The sequence below is a fragment of the Chiloscyllium plagiosum genome, chromosome 3, assembly GCF_004010195.1.
Source record: "Chiloscyllium plagiosum isolate BGI_BamShark_2017 chromosome 3, ASM401019v2, whole genome shotgun sequence".
Lineage (NCBI taxonomy): Eukaryota > Metazoa > Chordata > Chondrichthyes > Orectolobiformes > Hemiscylliidae > Chiloscyllium > Chiloscyllium plagiosum.
Window position 1 is genome coordinate 66,671,102 of NC_057712.1, and position 24,460 is coordinate 66,695,561.

Below are 24,460 nucleotides of genomic sequence, written 5' to 3' on the forward strand. Positions count from 1 at the left end.
TGCCTATCCTTGTTAGGTGATGACACCAGCTATTTTGGGTCAATGCTGTCCTTTATTAAAATTGTTTTTAGTCCATGAAATTCTTGGGTATTCAAATTAAATGATTAACGGGTAAGTACAGAGAAGCTATCTCCTGGAGTGTGGCAAGTCCGTGACAAGCAAACGAAGAATTAGAGCAATGGCAACAGGAACAAAGCCAAAAACATTTCTTCGCATAATGGGTAGTGGAAGTCTTGAATTCTCTTTTGAAAAGTTGTTGATAGATCTTTGTTGGGCAAGGTTTTTAGATTAGATTAGGTTACTTACAGTGTGGAAACAGTCCCTTCGGCCCAACAAGTCCACACCGCCCCGCCGAAGCGCAACCCACCCACACCTCTACATTTACCCCTTACCTAACACTACGGAACATTTAGCATGGCCAATTCACCTGACCTGTACATCTTTGGACTGTGGGAGGAAACCGGAGCACCCGGAGGAAACCCATGCAGACACGGGGAGAACGTGCAAACTCCACACAGTCAGTCGCCTGAGGTGGGAATTGAACCCGGGTCTCTGGCGCTGTGAGGCAGCTAACCACTGTGCCACCGTGCCGCCCAGGGGTTTTAAGGATTCCTGACATTCTGAAGAGGAGTCCTGAGCAGACTCAAAACATAACTCTATTTCTTCTCCACAGCCCTGCTGAGTTTCTCCAGCATCCTCTGTGTTTGATCAGATTTCCAGGGCCTTTATCACTTTGAAGCAAGCTCTGGCTATGAATTAACCACAGTCCTGTGAAAGAACAGAATGGGACAGTGAAGGGATACATTGAGTCAGTGATTTCAATCAGATCACTTCCATATTTATTTTGTATGAATTGAAGGCTGGAGAGCAGAACATTTTACGTTTCAAGAATCCAATGTCAGTTTTCATTCAAGAAGATGTAATGAAATTAGAATTAAGATAACGCTCCTTCAGTAATACACCCAAGTCTCAATTCCAGAAAAGCTGCTCCCACTATAGTTAAGTGGCATTTGCCCCATTTCTATTACGATCTATCATTGGATGCTTGTAAATAATATAGTATTTAGTAAAAGAAGCTAATTTTATGCTCAGGTACTAGGATAACTAGGAACAGATTGGAGCCAACCTAACTTGTGTACCATCAGCAGAAAAGATCAGGACACCTTCATGTTTTCACATTCTCAGGATGTCGTCCATATATACACAGAGTCAGTAAAAAGATTGTCATGCCACCTTGTCATAGGGTTTTATAAGATGCCTGCAATCAGGTCACGATATTCACATGGAGGTACAATGGTATTTGGAAACCGTACATACTGGTGTAATTTATCCTATGACCACTTATGATTTGTCACAGCCTCGCAATCTGTAAGCTGAAAGAGCTGATAGAATGGTTGGTTAAATTGATCTCACGTATAAACAAGCAATTTCTATTAATAATGAATACATATGAACAAAGCAAAGGCAAATGTTTATGCTCTGAAGGCCAAACTTGTATGTGACTAGTTTCTCCTTTTGTGCAAATTCTTGGTCCCCGGAAGCCATGTTGTGTTGTTGAGTATTTTGAAATCAAGGTACAGTGTGGATGAATGATGTGTGAATAATCATTGGTCGTCTGTAATTGTAGTGTTTGTCATTGATGTAGGTCTTGTGGTGGAGCGGCATATAAAACTTTTCACTGTATTTTTCATGTAAAAGTACATTACAGTAAATTTCTATTCTGTTCTGTTGTTATCAATAAGGTGATAGGCTTGTGAACAAAAGAATAAATGAACCTTCATTTGTGACAATATAATTTGCTGACTTTTTTTATTGGTAATTCAAACTGTCATTATCTAAAACATAACAATACAGAAATGGAGTGTACAATTTTTGTTTGGTTAGCCTCGTGTCTGTTACTTGCAGAAGGTTATTGTATAAACCAAGTTACAGAGAAATCCAAGTATGTAGGGTTTCTGTTTGCCTGATGTGCAACTTTACACTTTCCTCAAAACGAGTTCTGTCTTTCTCTTTTATCTGACGGAGTTTGAACATCAGGCTTTGCAACAGTCGTGGACTCACATCATTAAGGGCATTTAAATGGTCATTGAATAGCATGTGCACGATATTGTCATGATTTGGAGATGCAGGTGTTGGACTGGGGTGTACAAAGTTAAAAATCACACAATACCAGGTTGTAGTCCAACAGGTTTAATTGGAAGCACATTAGCGTTTAGAGCGACGCTCCTTCACCTGACTACAATCTGGTGTTGTGTGATTTTTAGCATGATATTGTAATAGTGTAGGTTAGATGGGCTTTAGATTGGTTTCACAGGTCGGCACAACATCGAGGGCTGAAGGCTATAATGTTCTATCTACACTGCATACTATGCTACCTGTCTTTGAGGCATTAACAAATTTGAATACGTGGGGCTTTCTGTCCATCATCTAAGTTGCTAAACACTGTAAATAGTTGAGGCCCAAACACAGACTTTTTCAAGCCACCGCTAGTTACATCTTTAGGACACCTGCCCATTATCCTTAAGCACTATCTCTTATCACTCAGCCAAATCTTAAACAGGTCAATAATTTGGTTTATAATCAATGAGCTTTAGTTTTACTTAACCATTTCTTATCACGATTTATGAAATGCCTTCTAAGAGTCCATATAAATAACATCCATAGGCATGTTGAAATAATTCAGTTTGAGTCACCATTTGTGACTCTCCTTTACAAATCCATTCAGGTGCTCTTTGATGAATTCAAAATATTCAAGGTATTCAGCCATCCAATTCTTAATTATAGACTCGAACAATTTCCTGACTGTAAATGTTAGGCTAATCGCTCTGTAAATTCTCTGGTGGTCTTCCCCACCTTCCTGAAATAGCAGAAGGATAGATATAATTTTCCAGTCTAAAACACAGGTTCCTGAATAGAGAGAATTTTGGGGATTGTGGTCAGTACATCTACGATGTTTCTTCTCTTCCTTTAAATTCTTTAGACGGGACGCATCTGGTCCTGAGAATGTATCACTTGTTAGTTACTTTCTTAATTGCATTTTCTTCATTAAACTAATTTTGATTTGATTTGTCTCTGATTTCGTATTAGTGTTTTTGGGAAGTCTGGTATTTTGACCTCTTTCTCTGGACTTGCTAATACAAAGTGACTACTCAGCATGCTTGCCATTATCTTCCCTTCATTGAATTCTTAACGAATAGTGATATATTTGTGTATATTTTGATATGCTTTGCAAGTTTCTTTTCAGACTTCCGTTTTGTAGCTCACTCGATGTGTTTGCCATGCTTTATTGCTCTTTATCTCTGGATCAGTTTTTTTTTGCATCTTTATATAAATTTATTTTTTAGTCTCTTACCTCTTTAATCATCCAAAGAAAATGGAGCTCTTGCACCTCAGACAAGATTAGGTTTTGAACATCTCCCACTGATCTTAAATATTTTACTCATCATCAAATTCGTGCAGTGCTCTGTGCAGGTCTCTGTCTCTTATTGAATTCAGACTTAACTGAGTCTAGAATCGGAGCAACTGTTTTACATATCTTATCTTTAAAGAATATGTTAAACTTGACTATATTACAACCTCCCTTTGATAAATGTTCATGCACTGTTAGGTCACTAACTAAATCAGGCTCATTACTCATTACTAAATTTGATGTGACATGCCCTCTATTTGGTTGTAGGACATATTGCTGCAGTAAACTATTCTGAAACAACTTAAGAATGTCTCCTAAATAAAAACCAAAAGGATTGCAAATGCTGTAAATCAGACGCAAAAATAGAAATAGCAAGAAAAGCTCAGCAGGCCATGCAGCGACTGCAGAGAGAAATCAGAGTTAATATTTTGGGTTGAGTGGACCTTTACTGATTTCATTCCACAGATGCTGCCAGACCTGCAGAGCTTTTCCAGCAATTTCTATTTTTGTCAAGAATCTTTCTCTCTGTCTCCGCTTGCCCCTGACTTTTACTGCCTGGTTTTCCAATTCCTGCATTTAGAGAAATGCCTACTTACATCTGCCTCTGTTAGTGGGAATCGATACATCTCCCCACTAATGTCTGAAATCCCTTGTTGCTTTTTCTTAATTCAACCCATCATCTATCTATAACCGATTATTTGGCATTATATCCTGTTTGACCATTTGTGTGATTTTGTTCTTATTTACTAAGTCTAATTCTTCCCCTTCAGTCTTTCCTGTTAGTCTTTAATTTTGTGCGTAATTTCCAATTCGAGCCATTTTGTAGCCATCTCTCAGTGATGGTTGTGATATTGGTGTCTTCTAATTAAAATTTCATCTTCAATTCATTCAATTTGTTTCTACTACCCAATGTGTTTGTATAAGGAGAATCCTTATGGTCTTGATACTGTAACTCTTCTGTCAGTTTCTATTATTTCACTCAGATGTTTCTGATTTCTCTCCTAGCTTTGCATGTTCTAATTTTCCCTCTTTCCTCCAAAGCTCAATTTCTATTACTCTCTCTCTTTTCATTTATTTTCAATCTGTTTTCTATGCTATCTTTTGATTTTGAGCCCATCTCACTTTTCTCAAACCCTTTGTCCCTAACTCAAAGTTTAAAGTGCCTGTCTACTCCCTATTTATCCCTTTTCATTCTTTGCCACAAGGAGTCTGATCCCAGCTTGGTTTAAGGGAAGTGTGTGTCTTATGAACATGGAGCGGGAGCAGGCCATTCAATAAGTTCACGATTAATTTGTTTATTACTAATTTTATAATAATTAATCTGTCACCTCTAGTCTAGAATTCCACCTATCTCTAATAGCTTTTTAATCCCTTGCCTAACTAGAATCTACCTACCTCTACCTTAAAATATTTAAGGCCTCAATATTTAAGGCCTCTGCTTCTGTTTATACATTGCATCTTCTTTTCAGTAAAGCTACCTAATCTAAACCTTCATTTCATTGCTAACATTCAAATTACCCTGACGCCAGACTCACTGCAGTACAGGTTGCCTATCCCTCTTCATTTATTAGAAAACGTAAAGCTCTGGTTCAGAAATATATTGACCCTATAAATGTCATTGTGGCACAATTCTCTTCTCTCAGCTAGGTTCATATCATTATATATGTAATTGGCCGCACCAGCTCGATTCTGCGCCTGCATTTTTCTGAAGTGTTGCCAAAATCTTGTATAAATTTTTCAGATGCTGATCTCCCTCCTTATGGATCAGTGTGTCTCCAATTTGTACTCAATCACAGTGACCAAGTCAGAGAGAGAGAGATTCAATATGTACAGATAACATTTTGCGATTTATGCACCAGGACCCCGAAATTCTGCAGCCTTTCTTCTTTTCAATAATATGCACCACTTCTATTCTTCCTGAAAAAAATCCATACCTCTGATTTCCCCACATTACATTCCATCTGCCAAATTTTGCCCACTGTATCCCTCTGCAGTTTCTTTATTTCATTTTCACCATTTGATTTTCCATCTGTTTTTGTGCAATAGTGCATTCACTTCCTTCATCGAAGTCATTAATAAATTACTGTCACTCCAGCACTGTGAGATTTCACCAGTTATAGCTTGCCATCTTAAAAATTTCCCTTTGATTAGCCATTCTCCATCCATGTTACCATACTGTCCTCAACACCTTGGGCTCTTGGTAAAGCATTCATCACATTGATTCATCGCATGTTCAGTCTGGGTGTTACAACCTTCAACACTGGTATGTTATTTGTATTATTGTTGTAACTTGTACATCAGAGTCTCAATGTTTATTTAAAACCATGGGATATTGTGCTGTTATTCTCTTAAACACTTAGATGTGACTTTTTGTCTACTTTAAAAATGAGTTCCACAAAAGATCATAGCATAAATTAGTGGTCTGGTCTAGGATCTTAACTGTGTGTGTGTGTGTGTGTGTGTGTGTGTGTCCACACACAATTTAAAGTGAGTTATAAAAAGATTGCTTGTGAACAGTACGCTAATCTGTTGCAAAAGATAATCGTACAATCAATCACTGACAGATGGTCAGTCCTTGTTGGTAGTAAGATCTTCAGACACAAATTCAAATCATCTCCTTCCTGCAACCTCTCTCAAAGTTATGCTTAGAGAGTTATACAGATGATCACTAAAGTAAAAGAGTTATTTTCAAGGTGATTAGCTAATACCTCTATTCATACTGCAGTAAACCATGTAGAGTTACGGAGTCATACAGCATGGAAACAGACCCTTCTGATCAACTAGTCCATTCTGAACATAATCCCAAATTAAACCAGTTCCACCTGCCTGTGCTTGATCTATCTCTTTCCAAACATTTCTTGTTCATATACTTATCTAAATATCTTTTCAACGTTGTAACTGTACCTGCATGCACTACTTCCTCTGGAAGTTCGTTCCCCACACGAACCACTCTGTTTAAAAAGAAAGTCCCTTTTTTTAAAATCTTTCTCCTCTCACGTCTAGTCTTGAATTCCCTACACTAGGGAAAAGACGCCTGCCATTCACCTTATCTATACCCTTTATGATTTTATAGATCTCCATAAGGTCATCCTCAGCCTCTTATGCTTCAGTGAAAAAAGTCCCAACCTATCCAGCCTCTCCTTATAATGCAAACCTTTTTGAAATACTTTTTTTGAAATGCTACGTCTTTTCCTCTATAAGTTCTCCATCTCCTTTGGAGTGCTGAATTTTTTTTTGTTAAAACCCACCATTAGCTGAATGAAAAATATTTCCCAGCTCTGCCCTAACAGGCCGAGGCACAATAACAGCTTCTGCAAAACTGTTTTTCCTAGCAGCATATACCCCTTATTCAAGGTTTTTGCTTATCTGTGAAGAGGCAGCTTAGAACCTACAGCATTTTGTTTCATTTTTTTAAAGCCTCTGGCCTCATAAGGTATGCTCGTTAGAACTTTGGACAACTTTCAAATTTCATCAGATATTAAATCTGTATAATCTGAAAGAGATGTAGGCGATTCTTCAGTTTTCATTTTCCTTTCATGGAACTTGGATAACCCTGAAGAAGGGTCATGCCCAAAACTTTGACTAACTTGCTCCTCGGAGGCTGCCTGACCTGCTGTGCTTTTTCCAGTGCCAAGCTTTATCAAAACTGGATTTTTTTTCTGTATGCGCTCTTCCCTTCAAAGGAGGAATTGGCTGCTAGAGATCCAAATGTTCTGCTTCAGACATTATCAGTTTGAGAGATAAGCCAATTCGCTTTTCCTATGAAAACCAGAGTTTTCATAGACTCATAATTGAAAAGTATTTTCTTTATATTTCAATCATTTAAATCATCATTCAGTGCATTTTCAGAAAATAGTATAAAAGTATGGAACCTGTAAAGACTTGATTCTGTTTCACCTGCTACAAAAACAAATGAATGTAAGAATTAGGAGCCGCCCATTAGGTCATTCAGCTCATCAAGCCTGCTCCACCATTCCTGATCCATTAGTAAGATTGTGGCTGATCTATCTAATAATTAATTGGATTGACTATAATAGTTACATGCCCTCCATCAGTGTTTCCCAGATTTTTTTCCCATTGTGATTCTGTTTTAAGAATTCAAAGTTGTTGCTACACATCTGAGCACCAAGGATCTGGGGTAGGAGGTTGAAAGACTTCTGAAAGCGGAGGGCAGGATTCAAAACATCTGTAAATGGTCAGGGGGTGAGGAACAGAACTGCACACAGGTCACTGATGCTTCTGAGCTCACTAACCCAAAGTTTCAGTTTGTAACACAGCTTAAGGTACTGGCCCCAACCTCAGGAAACCCTGCCCAACATGTTTTCTATCCCTTGCATTTAGTTAAATTTAAATTACCTGCTTACCTTCTATAACTGAGATCAAATTCTAGAGTGTGACTCGATCCCAAATACATCGACAAGATTATTTGGATCTATGAGTTTTTGCCAATCTTGAAAATGTAAATGGGGCCTTAATTTAACACACACATCTTGTGTTTCTTAGTCACCAGATTAAAACAGATTAAACTCTTTGCTGAACCTAACCTATACAGGGTACTTGGTGTCAATTTTGCATTATTTTTCTGCAATGCCTGGATGTGCATGCTATAATACAGTGATGAAGATTGTAATAGAGTGGTAAATTAATAAACCATCTCTGTATGGTCTCCAATACATAGTCCTTCTTCCATAAATAAGGATGGCCAGCACTGTGGGCAGTACTCCAGACTTAGTCTGACTACTGTGCTGTATAATTGAAGCACAACTTTGATTTTAATCTTCAATTCCTTGCAATGAGTGATAGCACCGCTATTTTGCTAAGTACTTGATGTCCTGCATACTAACCTTTTGTGATTCATGCACGAGAGCACCCACATCCCCTTGCATCCCAGAGCTCTTCAATTTCTCATCATTTAGATAAAATGCTTTTTTTCTTAGTGCCAAAATGGACAATTTCACATTGTTCTACGTTTTACTCTATTTGCCGTATCTTTTGCCCACTCACTTAACTTACCCTTATCATTTTGTAACTTCTTTGTATCCTTCTTAAGCAGGCTTGCTAATTTTTGATAAAGGAAAGTGAGAGAAACTTGTTTGCTGCCGTCTGTTTGAATCCTTGACATTCCAAGAATTTTCTGGTGTATCCCATTCATACCTGAAGATGTATCACCATTAATCCAGTTTTTCATAGTCCATGCAATCTTGTGTTTTTGTCTGCGTATGTGATTAGTCTCTGTCATTAGTTACATTCCAAAGAGAGAGGCTGACATGTTATATGTTGTCCTTGTAGAAATTGGTTTAGATATGAAGTACAGACTGACATTATCAGTACATTTAACTATAGCACTTTATAATTCATAAAATCAGATTTTTGTTTCACAAGTATATCACATAAACAGTGGAGTTTGATTAACAGGATGCTACTACAGAAAACACACTTTAATTGCTTCATTAATGTGCTTGAATGTTGTACTTGGGTAACAAAAGCCTTTGTGCTGTTGTTGCATGTGTTATGAACATAGTAAGTTGTTAATTCATGAAAATGGTTGGCACAAACCATCCTTATATGTTGGATATTAGGTTTGTCTTCCACTCTCTACTGCTATTAAAATGTTAGTTCTTGTTCTATTTTATGTGAAGTAGATAGTCCCAGTCCAGTATGAGCATTGTATCACCCCAATTTAAATTACATAATGTTGGTTGCTTTTTTTTTGATAATACCTGAACTCATTGATTGGGTTGCACATTCATCAGCCATTATTCTAATTGATTGATGGAGAGGCTTAGGAAAATGAATGAGCTACCACTGCTCAAATTTGTTCCAATGTATTTTCCTTTCTGTATTTTCTTTCATATTGGCTTGAAATTTGTGATGCTAGGGTTGGAAAACTAAGTAATTTCTGTCATAACTCTGTTGGGACTTGACAGCAAGTTGAGGAGTCTACATGAATGCAGAATAAGTGAATCCATGCTCCTTCAGTGCTGTCCTGTTAAGATTCCTCTAGTATGCAATCCCAAAGCAATCAGTGAATTGATAATACTTCACTTTGACTCTTTAAATCTTCCAAATGAAAACCCTCTCAATATTTTTGACATCTTGAATGAGATATAATTGGATTTTCAAAATGAATTAGGAGGAGTAGGCTATTTGTTTTCTTCAGCCTTCTTCATAAATGGAGTGCTAGCTTCATCATTACTGCTAAATCCTTTCAATGGCCCTGTAAATGTAATTTTATAATCGTCGACTTTTGACTTTCCATGTTATAACAAAAAAAATCCATTACTTGATAATATCAAAATATTAGTTTCTATCTTAATCAATTCGCGGTTTATCTTGTTACCTAAAAATTGAAATAAAATGGTGTGCTACTTTGAACTTTTTGGTGGGAATTGGCTAATTGGTGACGTTGTTGTTGCATGACTGGAGATCGTTTGATTTGGTTCAAATTTAAACTGCTATAAGGAAAGGGGAACCGAATGCCACAGAGACTGTACTGGGAAACTTTCTTCAAGTCAGGGGCAAGTGTATTTGATTCACTCTTGATTGAAAAAATTGAGCCCATAAATATGGGAGCTTCCTGATAGCCTCCTTTTCTTGATCTGATTCTGTGATTTCAAAGTAAGATTGCTGTGTCACCAGAGTTATGTAATACAAATTGCATCATTAAAACACTTCAAGTTGGCATTTGATTTTCATCATTTAAAGACATTCACCTTATGCTGCTTACTATGTTAATTAATGCTTAATTAAGTAAATTTTACTTATCAATATTAATTTCATTGATTATTGAACTAAAATGTTTATGTTGAAAATCAGTTAGCTTTATAATCTTTTATCATAGAACCCTATAGTTTAGAGCATAGAAAGAAGCCATTTCACTCATTGTGGCAGTGGCATTGCTTGCTGAAATGTCTACTGAAATTCCATGTTCTTCCTTTATTTCTGCTCCTTGTGTAGTTGTCCATTCCAGACAACTACCTAAGTCTTCTGTAAATGACTCTTTTGACTCTGTTGTCATATAAAGTTTTTCACTGTACAATATCCTAGTTGTTTTAGAAAATATGAAAAGGTTTCTCCGTTTCCCCAATGACTTTGCTGCTTCTAGTTATATACTGAATTTCATCACCTAGTTATCCAACTAGCAATCAATGGCCACAATCATTTGCTACTTCCCCTCATAAGATATTCAAACCAATGAAAATCCAGTTAAAAAATATCCAATTTTTGAATCCAAAAGGCATTTATCTATTTATATCCTTCTTGTCACTAGACCATCTGCCTTTCTATGTGGCTGTACTGGCTTACATAAATATCTTTTATTTTAAGAAAAGCCAATATGTATGTTAAGTTGCATAAACAATAACTATTTTATACTCTATCCAACTTATGCAAGAAATTCCATTTGGAAAGTATGGCTGTCTGTGTTCTCACCATATGTATCAATCCAATGCATGTAGTTGATTTTTAAAAATCAATTTCTGTCAAACTCATTTTTAGAATATATGCATACAAATCCTGATGACCATATTGAACTTTCCCATAACAACTAGGGAATATACCAATGTGCTACAATTAGTTAAAGACTAACATAAATTAGTATTAGAAATTAGGGGGAGAAATAGCTAAGAATTTTGTCGTTCACTGTTCAAGAATTTGTTATATATTGGCAAAATCGACAGAAAGAAATGATAATTATTTTTGGTGGTATTTAAATGCATCAATACAGTTGCAAGGTTAATTAAGAAGTAAAAGATTGTTCATTTAGAAAATGTCAGCTGAGTCAAAATCGTTAGAACGTTGTTTTAGTCAGTGACTAATTTCAAGCTAATCAACTGATCATCAATATTGACCTTTTGTTTGACATGATCATCCATAGGACATTGCTATAATTGATGTGGCTTTGTTATTTTTAATATCTAGAATGCCCATTATTTCATTGACATAAATATTTCTGTGCAAAACAGCTTACTTGAATCTTAAGTTATTCTGCTCAAATGTGCATTGTTTTTCTTATATGTGGATGTATTTTTAATTTTTCTCTTGTTGAGATGGATTCATAGCAAAGACAAATTAGTAATTCTGATGCATTATATGGTGCATGTAAGAAATGTGTAATCAATTTTTTATTCATTTACTTTAATGATTGATATCTGGAACATAATTATCCACTTTCATGCTGTACCCATTATTTCTATTTTATTTGCAAGCACTTAATTGCATGAAATGTAAGATTAATTTTTGCATGATTTGTTTGCAGTAAAATGCTAACCAAAGATGATCATTATCAAAAACAGCTAGCATTTGCTTTGTTGATTGTAACTGATTCCACACTTCTATTCACCAATAATTCTTTCTTCACTGTCTGATTTGCTTGCCAGGAGGAGCTACTATTCTTATTCTTATTACCTGTAAGTAGCCAATAGAAGCAAGTCTATTGTTATTTTAAACTTAATGGGGTATTTGGGTACAAATGGTAAGTTTTGACACAAATGATCCTGTTCTAAATCCAATTGGCTGTTAAGAAATATTATATACAGAAAAGAGGTCCTATTTTATTAAATATGTAGTTTAATTTAAAAGTGAAGACCCCAAAATATTTTTAGCAAGTTCAATAAGTATCAGTAGTTGACAAATAATTTGGATTTTTTAGAGTTGAAATTTAACTTGAAACATCAATTTTACATTATTTCAGTCCAAAATGTCAAAATGATCCACTCATTGATCATTTAATTAGAATCAGTCTCATAACTGCTCTGTTTCAGCTGCAATCAACATTTAATGTCAATGTGTATAAAATGGCAGGGTCGCCACTTGTACCTCATTAAGAACTGTTAACTTTACTGAATGACATTTTTATGACAACAAACTCTAATAAATGCGATGACTTACTCTTGTCAGCGCACAGTGTAATGCTTAATTTTACATGGTGCGCATAAATACTTTTAAAGTAATGGAAGCAATTTACAAGTCAATGACAGTGGGGAATTTCCTCATGAAATATGGTCATTCTGAGTGTTCAAACGTAGACTCAGTAGTGACCTTCCAACAGGCTAATGTTTAAAATAGAATGGGAAAAGAGAACTAAAGATTTATTGGGGAATTATAAAATTATGCTGTCCTCAACATCAAGAATTTTACAAGTTAGCAAAACACTGCACAAGCAAAATAAAGATTCAATAGGTTCCATCAAACAAATACTGCTCAAAAATCTTTATCAATAGCAGCCTTCCATCTCAGAGGCTGAGGGTTTGTATCCCAGTGGTGGCGTCTTTGCTGCTGAGGAAGAAACTAGGCTAAGAAGATGCATGATTTGTTGACCTCTGTTTCCTCTGGGCTCGATTAATGACCATCTGCCCTTTTTTATTTCTGCTCTGTTCTTTAGACATACTTCCAACTAGTCAGTTTCTAGAGATCAAGGCCATCAACAACTGTAGTTGTCTTTGTAGTGAAGGTAAGGTTGTCAAGTAGATTGTGACACCCATGGCCAATTCAGTATAGAGAATTCTTTAGATATATGGTCATCATACATTCAGAGAATGTGGTCAAGTGAGTGCAGACATCATAGCTGAGCAACAAGTATGTACTAATGGAACTGGCACATTCTGGTACCTCTAAGTTTGTGGTATTCTTCTGATAAGAGATGTCATGGATACATCTGAGACAGCAGGGAGAGAAATGATTTGTTCTGGAAGGAAGTATCAGCTACACAAAACTTGTGGTGATACCAAAGCTCAAGTAATATCTGCCCATTCTCATTTTTTTCCAGACGAGGTTGCTTGAGACAGAAGGTCTTAAGGTCACTCTTATATTGAAATCTCCCAGTAGGTAAAGATGTTCTGACTGAAGGTTTCAGCTGATGGCATCCAGATTCTCTATGAAGTGAACTTTGAGCTTCTATAACAGATTGAGCATGGGACATGAGGTTAACTGCTCCCGTTTGAGTTGAGATCCAAATTGGAGTGTACCATTATCGAAAGTAGAAATTTTGTAAAAGCCACGAGGAATCTGTTTTCCATTGTGGTCATGAGGATGCACAGCTCAAGACCAGTTGGTGGACAGGTTGTGTACTGACAGGGAGACTTAGGCACTTGGTTCTTCTTCAAACTGCTCCAAGCTGGGGACTGGACTAAGAATGAGAAGCAAAGTAGCACATCAAATCAGAAAGCATGTGAACTCTCTTCACATATGTCACATTGACCTGATACAACCTTTAATTAATTATAAAACTTAAGGTTCTTCTCAGCAAAGCATGTTTGGTTTCACAATATCATCTGCATCATGATTTTCTTTCTCTATCCCCTCTGTAGTGCTTGCACCACTGCTTTGTGTATGTTCCTCAGCTTTTCCATTTAAGAGTTTTGTTTTGTTAAATAATGAAAACTGGCTGCTCTCATTCAATCTCAAATAGATACTAAATTGTTTTGTTTTGTCTGGGGAGAGGATGCATAGGAAGTACTTGGCTGGAAACAAAACAGTGCAATTGAAATATGCCACATGTTCTCTGGAGTCCTGCAGAGAGATTGTCAGTAGTTTGAACAGAGAATTGAATTACTGAAAATAAATTTTCATTTGAAATCTTGACATGCATATAGATATCATTGTATTGTCTTTTGGTTTTTGTGTCAAAGCTTATGAATTTGGCCTCTTACCCTTGACATCTGTTATTTTAGTGTATGCTAAGTGTGAAGTGCAAAAATCAATGAAAGATCTGAGGAACTGTCATTTATTTTAGTTTGAACAATGTACATTGATGTAATCTGAGTGTTTTATTGTGAATAATGCCCTCTACAACACTTTGTAAAGTTTCCATTATCCCACACATAATGTTTGATTGCTTGAATGATAGTTTACAAAAATAGCTGATCAGTTTGTAAAATGGTAAAGAAATGCATGAAGAAGTCATACTTTTAAGCTGATAGTTACAATTGTAAAATTATTCTGTTCAAGCCCTGTCATTATCCAAAATAATCTTGTGGATCCATACAAATGACACCAATTGTATGTTAGCTTAGCAGACTCATAATCTCCAAGGGAGTTAACTTGTTTATAGAATCACATTTATCATTCATTAATCAAATCACTCACTCCATTAATTAGATCACTGATGGGCACTGTCAAACAGCAACCAGCGTCAACATAAAATTTCCTACTGCCCACAAATGAAATCACAACCAGCATTGGAAGCTGTCAAAATTACAGAAATTATATTCCACACATTTTTCATATTAAAGTAAAATCTGATAATTTGTTGAAAAAGAAACAGATTTCATTTGAAATAATTTCATGGAACTAAAATTTAGATATCTATTTATTGCATGGCAGAAATTTAAGATCTAATGGTGGTCTTTGGGCGGTCTTTGCTCAATTTAGCTCAAAATCAAAGATCTTTAAAACATAAACGAACTGGACAATAAGTGGCCACACCATTCCCAATTCTAATAACCAGATGTAACTGACTCCTGTCTTTCCATTTGTGCAAAGGACTTGTTGACCTAGATCCCTACCGAAGTTGAGATTGATACGTTTTTGTTTGTTGAAATTATGAAGGGATATATAATAAATGCTGAGTGTTGAGGTGCAGATCAACCATGATGTAATGAAACAGCAGTACTGCCTTGAGAGGCTAAATGGACTAATCGTGCTGCTATGTAAATTAACCCTTTAGATATGCAATTTTGGAGTTGTGGTTTTGTATCATTTGCAAAAAGATTACGCTCACCAGTGCTAATGCTGTGAAATTTGTGAAAATTCACATGCTGTGAAATTTGGAAAAACAAGTTACTTTGTTGATAAGCAATTCACTGTGTAAAACATCTGAGCAGTAATTGAATTCTTTTATCATGCAATTGAAAAATAAATGCAGACTAGTATTTAAACAGTTCCTTCCATTGTTAGCTGTGGCTCAATGGGTAACATTTTGCTCCCTCGAGTCAGAAGGTTAAGGGTTCAAGCCCCAATCCAGCATGTTAACTCAAAATATGTTTAAAACTCCAATGATATACTGAGAGAGCGTTGCACTATCAGAAGTGCTGTCTTTCACGAGATGTTAAAGAGCTCCGGTCCACCCTCAGGTAGAGTAAATGACCCTGTCACACTATTTTCTTAAAAAAGGGAAGTATCCTCTCGTCTTCTGGCCAATGTGTATCCCTTAATCACAGAAACAGATCAATTGAATATAATCATATTTCTGCAAAAGATATATGCAAGTCTTTTTCTTATGACCGCAGAACATCGAAAGCACTTGGCAACTAATTAGATAGATAGTCATTGGACTTTGCTGTTTTTTTGAAATGTAGTTTCCTCTATAAAAGTTTCCTTATCTCACAAAGTATATCAAGTCTTTGTGTTAAACCTAAATATTTACCATATTGAAACTGTGCATAAAAGCTGTTTAATTATTTGCTTTTGTGGATTGCAGTAAGCTTGCAAAGAAACGTAAGGACGCAGTAGGGAATGCTCGCCAAGAGATGACTCATATGGTGAATGCAATGGACAGGAGCTACGCTGATCAAAGCACACTTCATGCTGATGAGCCACTGTCGATCAATTTTATGGACTCTCACAACTTCAGTCCTAGATGTAAGTATTATATGTTTCACTATTATTGTTGTAAAACACATCTTTGAAAAGTTAGATGGAGATCACCTCAGGGCATTTAAAACGATAAAAGGTATAGACATGTATTTTTTAAGAAGCACGAAAAACAACATTAATGTTCAGTTAGCAAAAGACTAGACGAGCACTCATGAATTCTCAAAAAATATAGTTACGTCGGCTGAAAAGTGAGGCCAGTTACATTAGGTATCTTACCAATCTGGCAAATTCAGAAAATCGAGTGGAGTCAAATCAAGGGGTCAGATTTCAGGCAACATGAATATTGGGAATCATGACCTTCCCAGGTCATGATTCTGATGTGTAGACCAGGATTGCGTATTCCAGCACCGACCCAGCAATTGGCAGGATGGGACTACTTTAACATGTGATTTACCACCATGTTACGGGATTAAAGGGTTTGAGTTCCGTGGAGAGGCTGGATAGGCTTGAACCTTTTTCACAGGAGCATTGGAGGCTGAGGGGTAACCTTATAGAGATTTATATGATCATGAGGAGCATGGGTAAAGTGAATGACAAAGGTCTTTTCCCTAGGATGAGGGAGTTCAAAACTAGGGGGCATTTTTTAAGGTGAGAGGAGAAAGATTTAAAAGGGACATATAGAGGGTGGTTTGTATGTGGAATGAACTGCCAGAGGAATTGGTAGATGCAGGTACAATTACAATATTTAAAAGGCATTTGGATAAGTACGTGAATAGGTAAGGCTTAGATGGATATGGGCCAAATGGAGACAAGGGGGATTAGTCTAGTTTGGGAAAAGTGGTTGGTGTGAACAAGTAGGACGAAAGGTTCTGTTTCCGTGCTGTATGACTGTATGCACAGGTAAAATTAAGTTCCGATGTCTGATGCCCAATTGCTGCAACAACCAGAAAGTCAAAAGCCTGTTTGCCATTGACAGTGGGTGTCTAGGACCCCCAAATTCCCATTGAAGCTGACCAGTATATACTCCTTATGCTTCAAAGGTCCAACAACCTACCTTCCCTGAGCACATAACCCCAAGCCCCCCCTGCAGTCTACCAATTTCCAACTCAATTCACTGGTGAGCCAGTGGGAAGTGAGAACTCCAGCAAAGGAAATCCCATTACTTGTACTATGTGAAGTTAGCGACTTTCATTTCCTCGTTTGCTGACTTCTGTTGATGCCATGAATGATGTCTAGTCTATTTTCGGAGTTACTAAATGCTACACAAATACGTTGTCCCTATTACTATGACATCTTATCTGACAGAGAGTGAAAAAATGTGATAAATTAGATTTACCTTTCTTCTTTTCTGGTTGGACATGAGAAAAAAATTTGTATTCATATGCCTAGGATATCCTGAAGGCCTAAAAAGCCAATGGATTTCACTTTAAAGAGCAGTGGAAGCTGATGCATCACCTAATTTGTACACAATAAGATCTTAAAAACAGCATTGAGGAGCTTTATTTGTACTTCAATGGATGTAGCTGAAACCATACCATCTTTTGCATCTAGTTGAAATGGCACATCTGAAAGACAGAAATTGTGGAGTGTGCCTCACTCATGTCAGGTGGTCCGTTTGGTTTTATTTATGCCTTTGAGGATTTTTAGTGGTTAGGTGCAACTGAGGGGCTTGCTAGGCCATTTCAGAGGGCAGTCAGGAATCAACGTTTCTGTGGGAGCCCAATCAGCCTATTGGGCCATTTGACCTATCTCGTCTGGATTGGCTGTCCAAATGAGCCCCATGAATTAATGCCTTCTCTTGCTTTTTTTTTCCCCCACATACCTTTGCACGTTGGATGATTTGATTTAAAAATAGAAACAGTTGACTCAAAAAAACTCTAATAAATTAGTTGGACAGTATTTTTTCCTGGAGCATCAGAGGCTGAGGGGTGACCTTATAAAAGTTTATAAAATCATTAGGGGCACAGATGGGTTGAATAACCAAGGTCTTTCCCCAGGGTAGTGGAGTCCAAAACTAGAGGCCATAGGTTTAAGGTGAGAGGAGAAAGATTTGAAAGGGACCTAATGGGCAACTTTTTCACGCACCAAGTGATGCGTGTAAGGAATGAGCAGCCAGATGAAGTGGTGGAGGTTGGTACAATTACAATATTTAAAAGGCATCTCGATTGGCATATGGATCGAAAGGGTTTAGAGGGATATGGGCCAAATGCTGGCAAATGGGATTAGATTAATTTAGGATGTCTGGTCAGCATGGATGGGTTGGACTCAAGGGTCTGTTTCTGTGCTGTACAACTATATGACTCTATGACACGAGTTCCCTTTCATGAAGCCACGCTGACTCTGCTTGATTAGATTACGATTTTCCAAATGTTCTGCAATTACTTTCTTAATATTCACTTCAGTACTGGAAGGATGCTGTGCTTTCGGAATGCTATCCTGGTGATCAGATATAAAATTGCAGTAAAGTACCACAGGTAGATATTTAGAATCACATGCAGAATTCATCCAATGTATGAGATCGTGCTCTGTGCAAACTGGCAGTCACATTCAGTATCAAAGGGACAGACCCTTTGACCCAACAAGACTGCACTGACCTACAAAGCCTTTCTAAACTAAAAACCTTGTACTTCTATGCAATTCCTATCCCTGTATTCTCTGCCTATTCATGTGTCTATCAAGATGCCTCTTAAACATTTCTATTTTATCCACCTCCAGCACCACCTCTGGCATCTCATTCCAGGCACTTAACATCTCTGTGTAAAAAAAAACACACATGACTCTCACATCTCCTTTAACACACAACCCTCCTGCCGCCACCCCCTCGCTTGCCTTTTACCTTGAGGCTATGTTCCACAGAAATTGAGATTTCTACCCTAGCGAAACACTCCGATTCTTTTTGTGCTTCTCATAGATTTGTTAACCTCTATCATGTCGCCCCTTTTCCTTCAAGGTTTAAGTGAAAGCAAACCAAGTTTGGCCAGTCTCTCCTCATAGCTAATATCGTACAAACCAGGCAAAAATCCTTAAAAAAACATTTCTGTAGCCTCTCAAAAGCCTCCATACCCTACTGGTAGTATGGTGTACACAATATTCTAACTGTTGCCCTACTAAAGTTCTATACATCTGCAACATGACTTGTCAATTTTTGTACTGTCTGCCCTGACTAATGGAGACAAACATGCCATATGCCGCCTTGATGATCTTATCCATTGTGTTGCCACTTTCAGGAAACTGTGAAACTATATGCCTCAATCCTCTAAGTTGATGCTAGCCAGGGTTCTGCCATTTGATGTATTCTTCCCTCCTGCATTAGAGCTCTCAAAATACATCACCTTGCATTAGTCTGGATTAAATTCCATCTTCTATTTCACTGCTCAAATCTCAAACCTATTTGTATTTTCTGTCAATCCACTTCAATATCCACAGCTCCCCTAATCTTTGTGTTGTCTGCAAATGTACTAATCAGGGCATCTACAGTCTGCTCCAAATCAATTTATTACAAACAACGGGGGCCTCAGCACTGATCCCTTCAGAACACTCCTGGTCATAGACCTTCAGTCAGAACCTTTCCACTGCTGCTGTCTGTTTTCGATAACTAAGTTAGTTCTGAATTCATCTTACCAGCTCACCGTGGATCTCATGTGATTCAAATTTTGTATTAGCACGTTTTGTGTAATAAACGTTTCATTTTAGTTAAAAGTAAATTTGCAACTTTGTGTGAATGTACTCAGTATCTGACCACCACAGTAACCAAATTGCAAAAATAAAATACATGGACATTCACACTCTGGATTCTGCCTTGACCAGGATTATCATCAGCTGAATCATAATACAATCTCAGAAACTGTGTTGCATTTGACTCTGTGGTTAGAGCACAGGGACCTTCTCAAAGGCCTTGATTTTGCATTTCGAGTGTGAGGTGGTTGTGCAACTGGCAATAACTGGTTTGTCCTAAAGGTGCTAGAGTCAGGAACAAAATGTACTGGTGCACATAAAGGTTAAATGATGTTGCTCACCCTGTCAATTTAATTTCTTCATACTATTTCAAGCTAGGAGAGCAATAACCAACTCACGACAAGTTTTTTAAAAATCCACACACAAATGAAAGTTCTGCAGCCCAGCTGCTACTTGTACCCAAAGCCACATTTAAAGTCCCAGTTCCATGTCAAATTGTTAATCTTAGTAAACATAGAAGTTGAGAAGCTAAACTTTCTAAAGTGCCTTTGAATTAATGAGATGTGTGCTACTGATCCCTTCAAACTACAAAAATGGTGTGCTTATGTAAATGTTAGGTGAGAATAGAATCAAGTTTTGTTGAGATGTCACCTGGTGTTGAATAGTCTATCTGCCACTGTGAAGGTACAAATAAGAAGAGTTGCTATTTGATTGAGATACAAAACTCCTGTTGGTGCCTTCACAATAGCCCATACCTTCAGAGAAAAGGACACCAAATTGAGTAATGGGGAAGAAAAATTCAAGTTAAAGTACTAAAAATTGCATTTTCTTATTCCATTGTCTTTTAAATCATCTTCTCTTACTCTTTGAAATTAATTTGAATATGTTACTCCTACATAGTTCTTTTCCCACCTCCCTGCCAACTTTCTGTTCAATAGTGGAAAAATAAGTGTACAAGTCATTGAAAGGAGAGAGGTTCTATAAATGCTCTTACCCCATAGTTAAATGCAACACAGTTTCTGAGACTGTGTTATGACTCAACTGATGATAATCCTGGTCAAGGTAGAATCCAGAGTGGTATTGTCCATGTATTTTATCTTTTGCAATTTGGTTACTGTGGTGGTCAGATACTGAGTATGTTCACACAAAGCTGCAAATATACTTTTAACAAAAGATGAAGCGTTTATTACACAAAAGAAACAAAAACAAAACTATATATTTATGTGAAAATTTAGAAAGATCTTTGAAGAAACAACAAACAGAATCAACACTTCTTTTTCCTCAGCAATATCCTTTGCAGATATTCAATCTTGGTGAAGTGTCACTCTTCACTCTTAAATATTTTCCTCAACTGCTGAGGTCACAAGCATTTCCTTTCTGCATATCCATCAGACATGATTCTCTCAGTCTCTTCCCAAGTCACACGCAGGTTGATTCACTGAAATTCCACTGCCTTGGCCTACTTTGAGACTGCTGAACTGCACATCTGCCGGTAGAGGTCTTCTGAACTGAGTCTGCATCTGACCACTCCATCTGTGTTTTAAAAGCTCAACTTAGGAAACACTTCAGCTATCTCACCACCTAATGTATCTCGTCATTTTACTTGAGTCACATAATTTTGACCCACTGTTTAAAAAATGCTTTCTGATCATTAAAAATAAAGTTATCTTCATAGAACTGAAATGAAAATCCATTTACCTCTATTTTAGAACCCAAGAGTCCAAATAATATATTATAAATCTCAATCACAATTATATTATATGTTCTTTCCATCATTAATAAAAATGTATAAAATGAGAATGAGTCTTCTATCATTCTTGTTTGCAATTAAAACTGCATTTAATGATTGAGGAATGCATTAGTCTGCCTTGTATTTTGAAAGGGATCTATTTGATTGACATTTGCTTGTTTTTACTAACAAGTTCCATTACTGATGTTTTGTCCCATGATTAGATGATATGGGTGGTTGCATTAAGTATCTAGCTTAATTATAGGAATATTGGACAATGACACTTGCTTGCTATATCTCACTATTCAGACACTATGGTTGTTTCTGTAATTACAGAAAAGTAAATTGTAATTAATGGTGCTTCATGTAGATGAGAATCTCGCAGCTTCATATTATCGAACGGAATATTTATTGTGGTTTAATCTGATCTCTTTAAATGATTACATGATATTACAAATCAATTACTCAACAAGACAACAATTAAAGATAACAATGTAATTAATTTATTAGCATCAATATTAAAACAAAAATGTGGAATCCTTGAAATTAAAGTGAGTTTTCTCACTTCTGTCACTTTCTTCAAGCAATTAAAACAAAACCTGAAACCGAAAGTTGGTTATGCTACTGCAGCCATAATAATTCTTTAGCAAATCTGTCTGGCAGTGCATACCTGTCTAGTTTCTAAATCATCCAGGTAATTGACAATCTATCTGAATCCCATTAAAAGTCTGCATTTATTTTTGTGCTACTGCTTTTTAATAGAAACAGCATATTAGCAGTGAGCAATTCTTAATGTGATCAATGGATGCAAGCAGCTGAGAACCTGGTCTTTTTTTTATTAGCTAACATGAATATCTAAGATGATTGACCTGTGGGTTTTCATACTAAATTTCAGCAATTTGAAGTAATATAATGCTTATATCTTAAAAATATAACTGATGCAGATCTGTATGCTTCATGCAATATGTTTTCCTACAGTGCCTAATGATCCGCTTGTTCCGACTGCTGTGTTAGGTGAGGACTGAACCCTATATCCTCAACTGATGCATGACTTAGTTTGTTTTGCATGTTTAATAGCTATGTAAGCATGTGGCTGTATGAATGTTTAATGGAGTAGAGAAGGAGATCTGCTGTTTTTCAGTAGGAAATAATGGATTGATAATGGAGAAAGTAAAAGGAAAAAAAGTAACAGCAGACAAAAAGAAAGCAATACTTGTGCCAATTATAAATTTTGATCAGGCAGTAGATTTTAGAAGCACCTATGGGTACTTTAGGAATTCAACCAAAGTTATCTTTTTTCAAAGGCGTAAACTTGTTTTAAAATCAAGTTTCGACAAACTTTTAATTTCTTCTTGAACATTTTCTTCTCTGTGGACTTACAGCAAACCTCAGGGTGATCTTATCCCAATTTTTAAAATTTACTTTTAGTACCCTTTCCAAACAACTATAATGTCTCTGAGTACTATTTCCTGACTTTTCAAGCTCGTATAGTGTAAATCCTGCTCTAAACATTTGCAAAGCTTTGTCTCAATCAGATTGTTTGCTCTAAAGATCTCCAGTGCCTTACTGGATATTTTCTGTCTTGCTCGAGTTGAAAGTACATATCTTGGTAGAATTGACACTTCATGTGTATTCACAATTAAGTTTTGATATACTGAAATAAACCTTAAGGTGAAGGATAACTCCCACTGAATATTAACAACCTCAGTTTAATGCATTCCAACTCTTTATCCACCATTCTTCCCTCTTTGTGCAATAACTGAGATCATCCAAGAAATTTCAGTTGACCAGAATCTTGCTTTAAGATGTGATGGGTTAGAAAGAATTCTAATTGAAATTGAGCCTGTTTTTATACAGTTTCTTGCTATCTGTCAAATTTTAGCTTGTGCATAAACTAAAGGAAGTTGCCTTTGCAAAGCCAACTCCTATTTCATTTTCAAGAAAATAAATGAGAACCATTAAAATGAAACAAAGAACCATGGATGCTGGAAATCTGAAACAAAAGCAGAAATTGCTGGAGACACTCATCAGCTCTGGCAGCATCTGTGAAGAGCAAACAAAGCTAAGATTTCAAATCCAATGACTCTTCATCAGAGTGAAGAGATTTTGATCACATTCCTGACTTATGCCTTTTACAGTCTACGAGGAGTCAAGAGTTGAATTACCCATTTGGGAATCCCCAGCTTCTTACCAGCTCTTGCCACCTCAGTATTCATGTGGCTGCTTTGGTTCAGTAGAAAGATATATTATGCTATATTCTATGACCCATATCAACCAGTGTGAAATAGTTTCAATCCAATGTTGCTGTAAATTGGTTGGCAAGAAGAATGAGAGGATGCTGTGATTTTGAGGTTCCCTCACAGATGAGCAAACTTTTTTTTTCTCAGCCAATACTGAACAAACCAGTTCTGGAATTGATTTTACTGCCAGTGCCCCTGCCTTCGGCCAATTAGCCTCTGGCTTCAAATCCCCTTCTCACTCTGCCAAGGAAATGCAGGTCCTCCTCCACTTCCATTCCTTACATCTGACATCTGGAGGAAGAACACTTCAACTTCCGCCTCGGGACCCTCTGACCTCAAAGCATCAATGTGAATTTCACCAGTTTCCTCATTTCCCCTCCCCCCACCTTATCCCAGTTCCAACCTTCCAACTCGGCACCAACCTCATAACCTGTGTTACCTGTCCATCTTCCTTCCCACCTACCTGCTCCACCCTCCTCTCCTATCACCTTTACCCCAACCTTCATCTACCCATTGCACTCTCAACCACATTCCCCCCGGCCCCGCTCCCTCCCATTTATCTCACCACCCCCTTGGCTCACAGCCTCATTCCCGATGAAGGGCTTTTGCTCGAAACGTCAATTCTCCTGCTCCTCGAATGCTGCCTGACCTGCTGTGGTTTTCCAGCACCACACTCTCGACTCTTAGTCTCCAAAATCTGTAGTCCTGAATTTCATCCAATTAACCTCTGGCACTAATGACCCCAGCCTTTTGGGAGGCTGCCTGTTCGCATGCTGCCTGGCTTGCTGTGTTCTTCCAGCCTCCTGTCTGTCTACTTTGGATTCGAGCATCAACAGTTCCATCCTGCTAACAGTCAGCTTCAAGGGCCCTTAT

At 37.1% G+C, this 24,460-nt stretch overlaps 1 protein-coding gene across 10 annotated transcripts in view; it reads left to right on the forward strand.

Moving 5' to 3' along the window:
* The window catches only part of ptprk (protein tyrosine phosphatase receptor type K), a 588,682-nt gene that overhangs the window by 490,890 nt on the left and 73,332 nt on the right, over positions 1–24,460 (forward strand). For 4 of the 10 annotated variants that reach the window (XM_043683654.1, XM_043683667.1, XM_043683662.1 and 1 more), the window contains exons 15-17: positions 11,788–11,817; positions 15,828–15,988; positions 22,326–22,361. In XM_043683654.1, coding sequence (XP_043539589.1) covers positions 11,788–11,817; positions 15,828–15,988; positions 22,326–22,361 — 227 coding nt within the window. The remainder of the gene's footprint in view (positions 1–11,787; positions 11,818–15,827; positions 15,989–22,325; positions 22,362–24,460) is intronic. The other 6 variants (XM_043683672.1, XM_043683684.1, XM_043683688.1 and 3 more) reach the window with 3 other exon arrangements.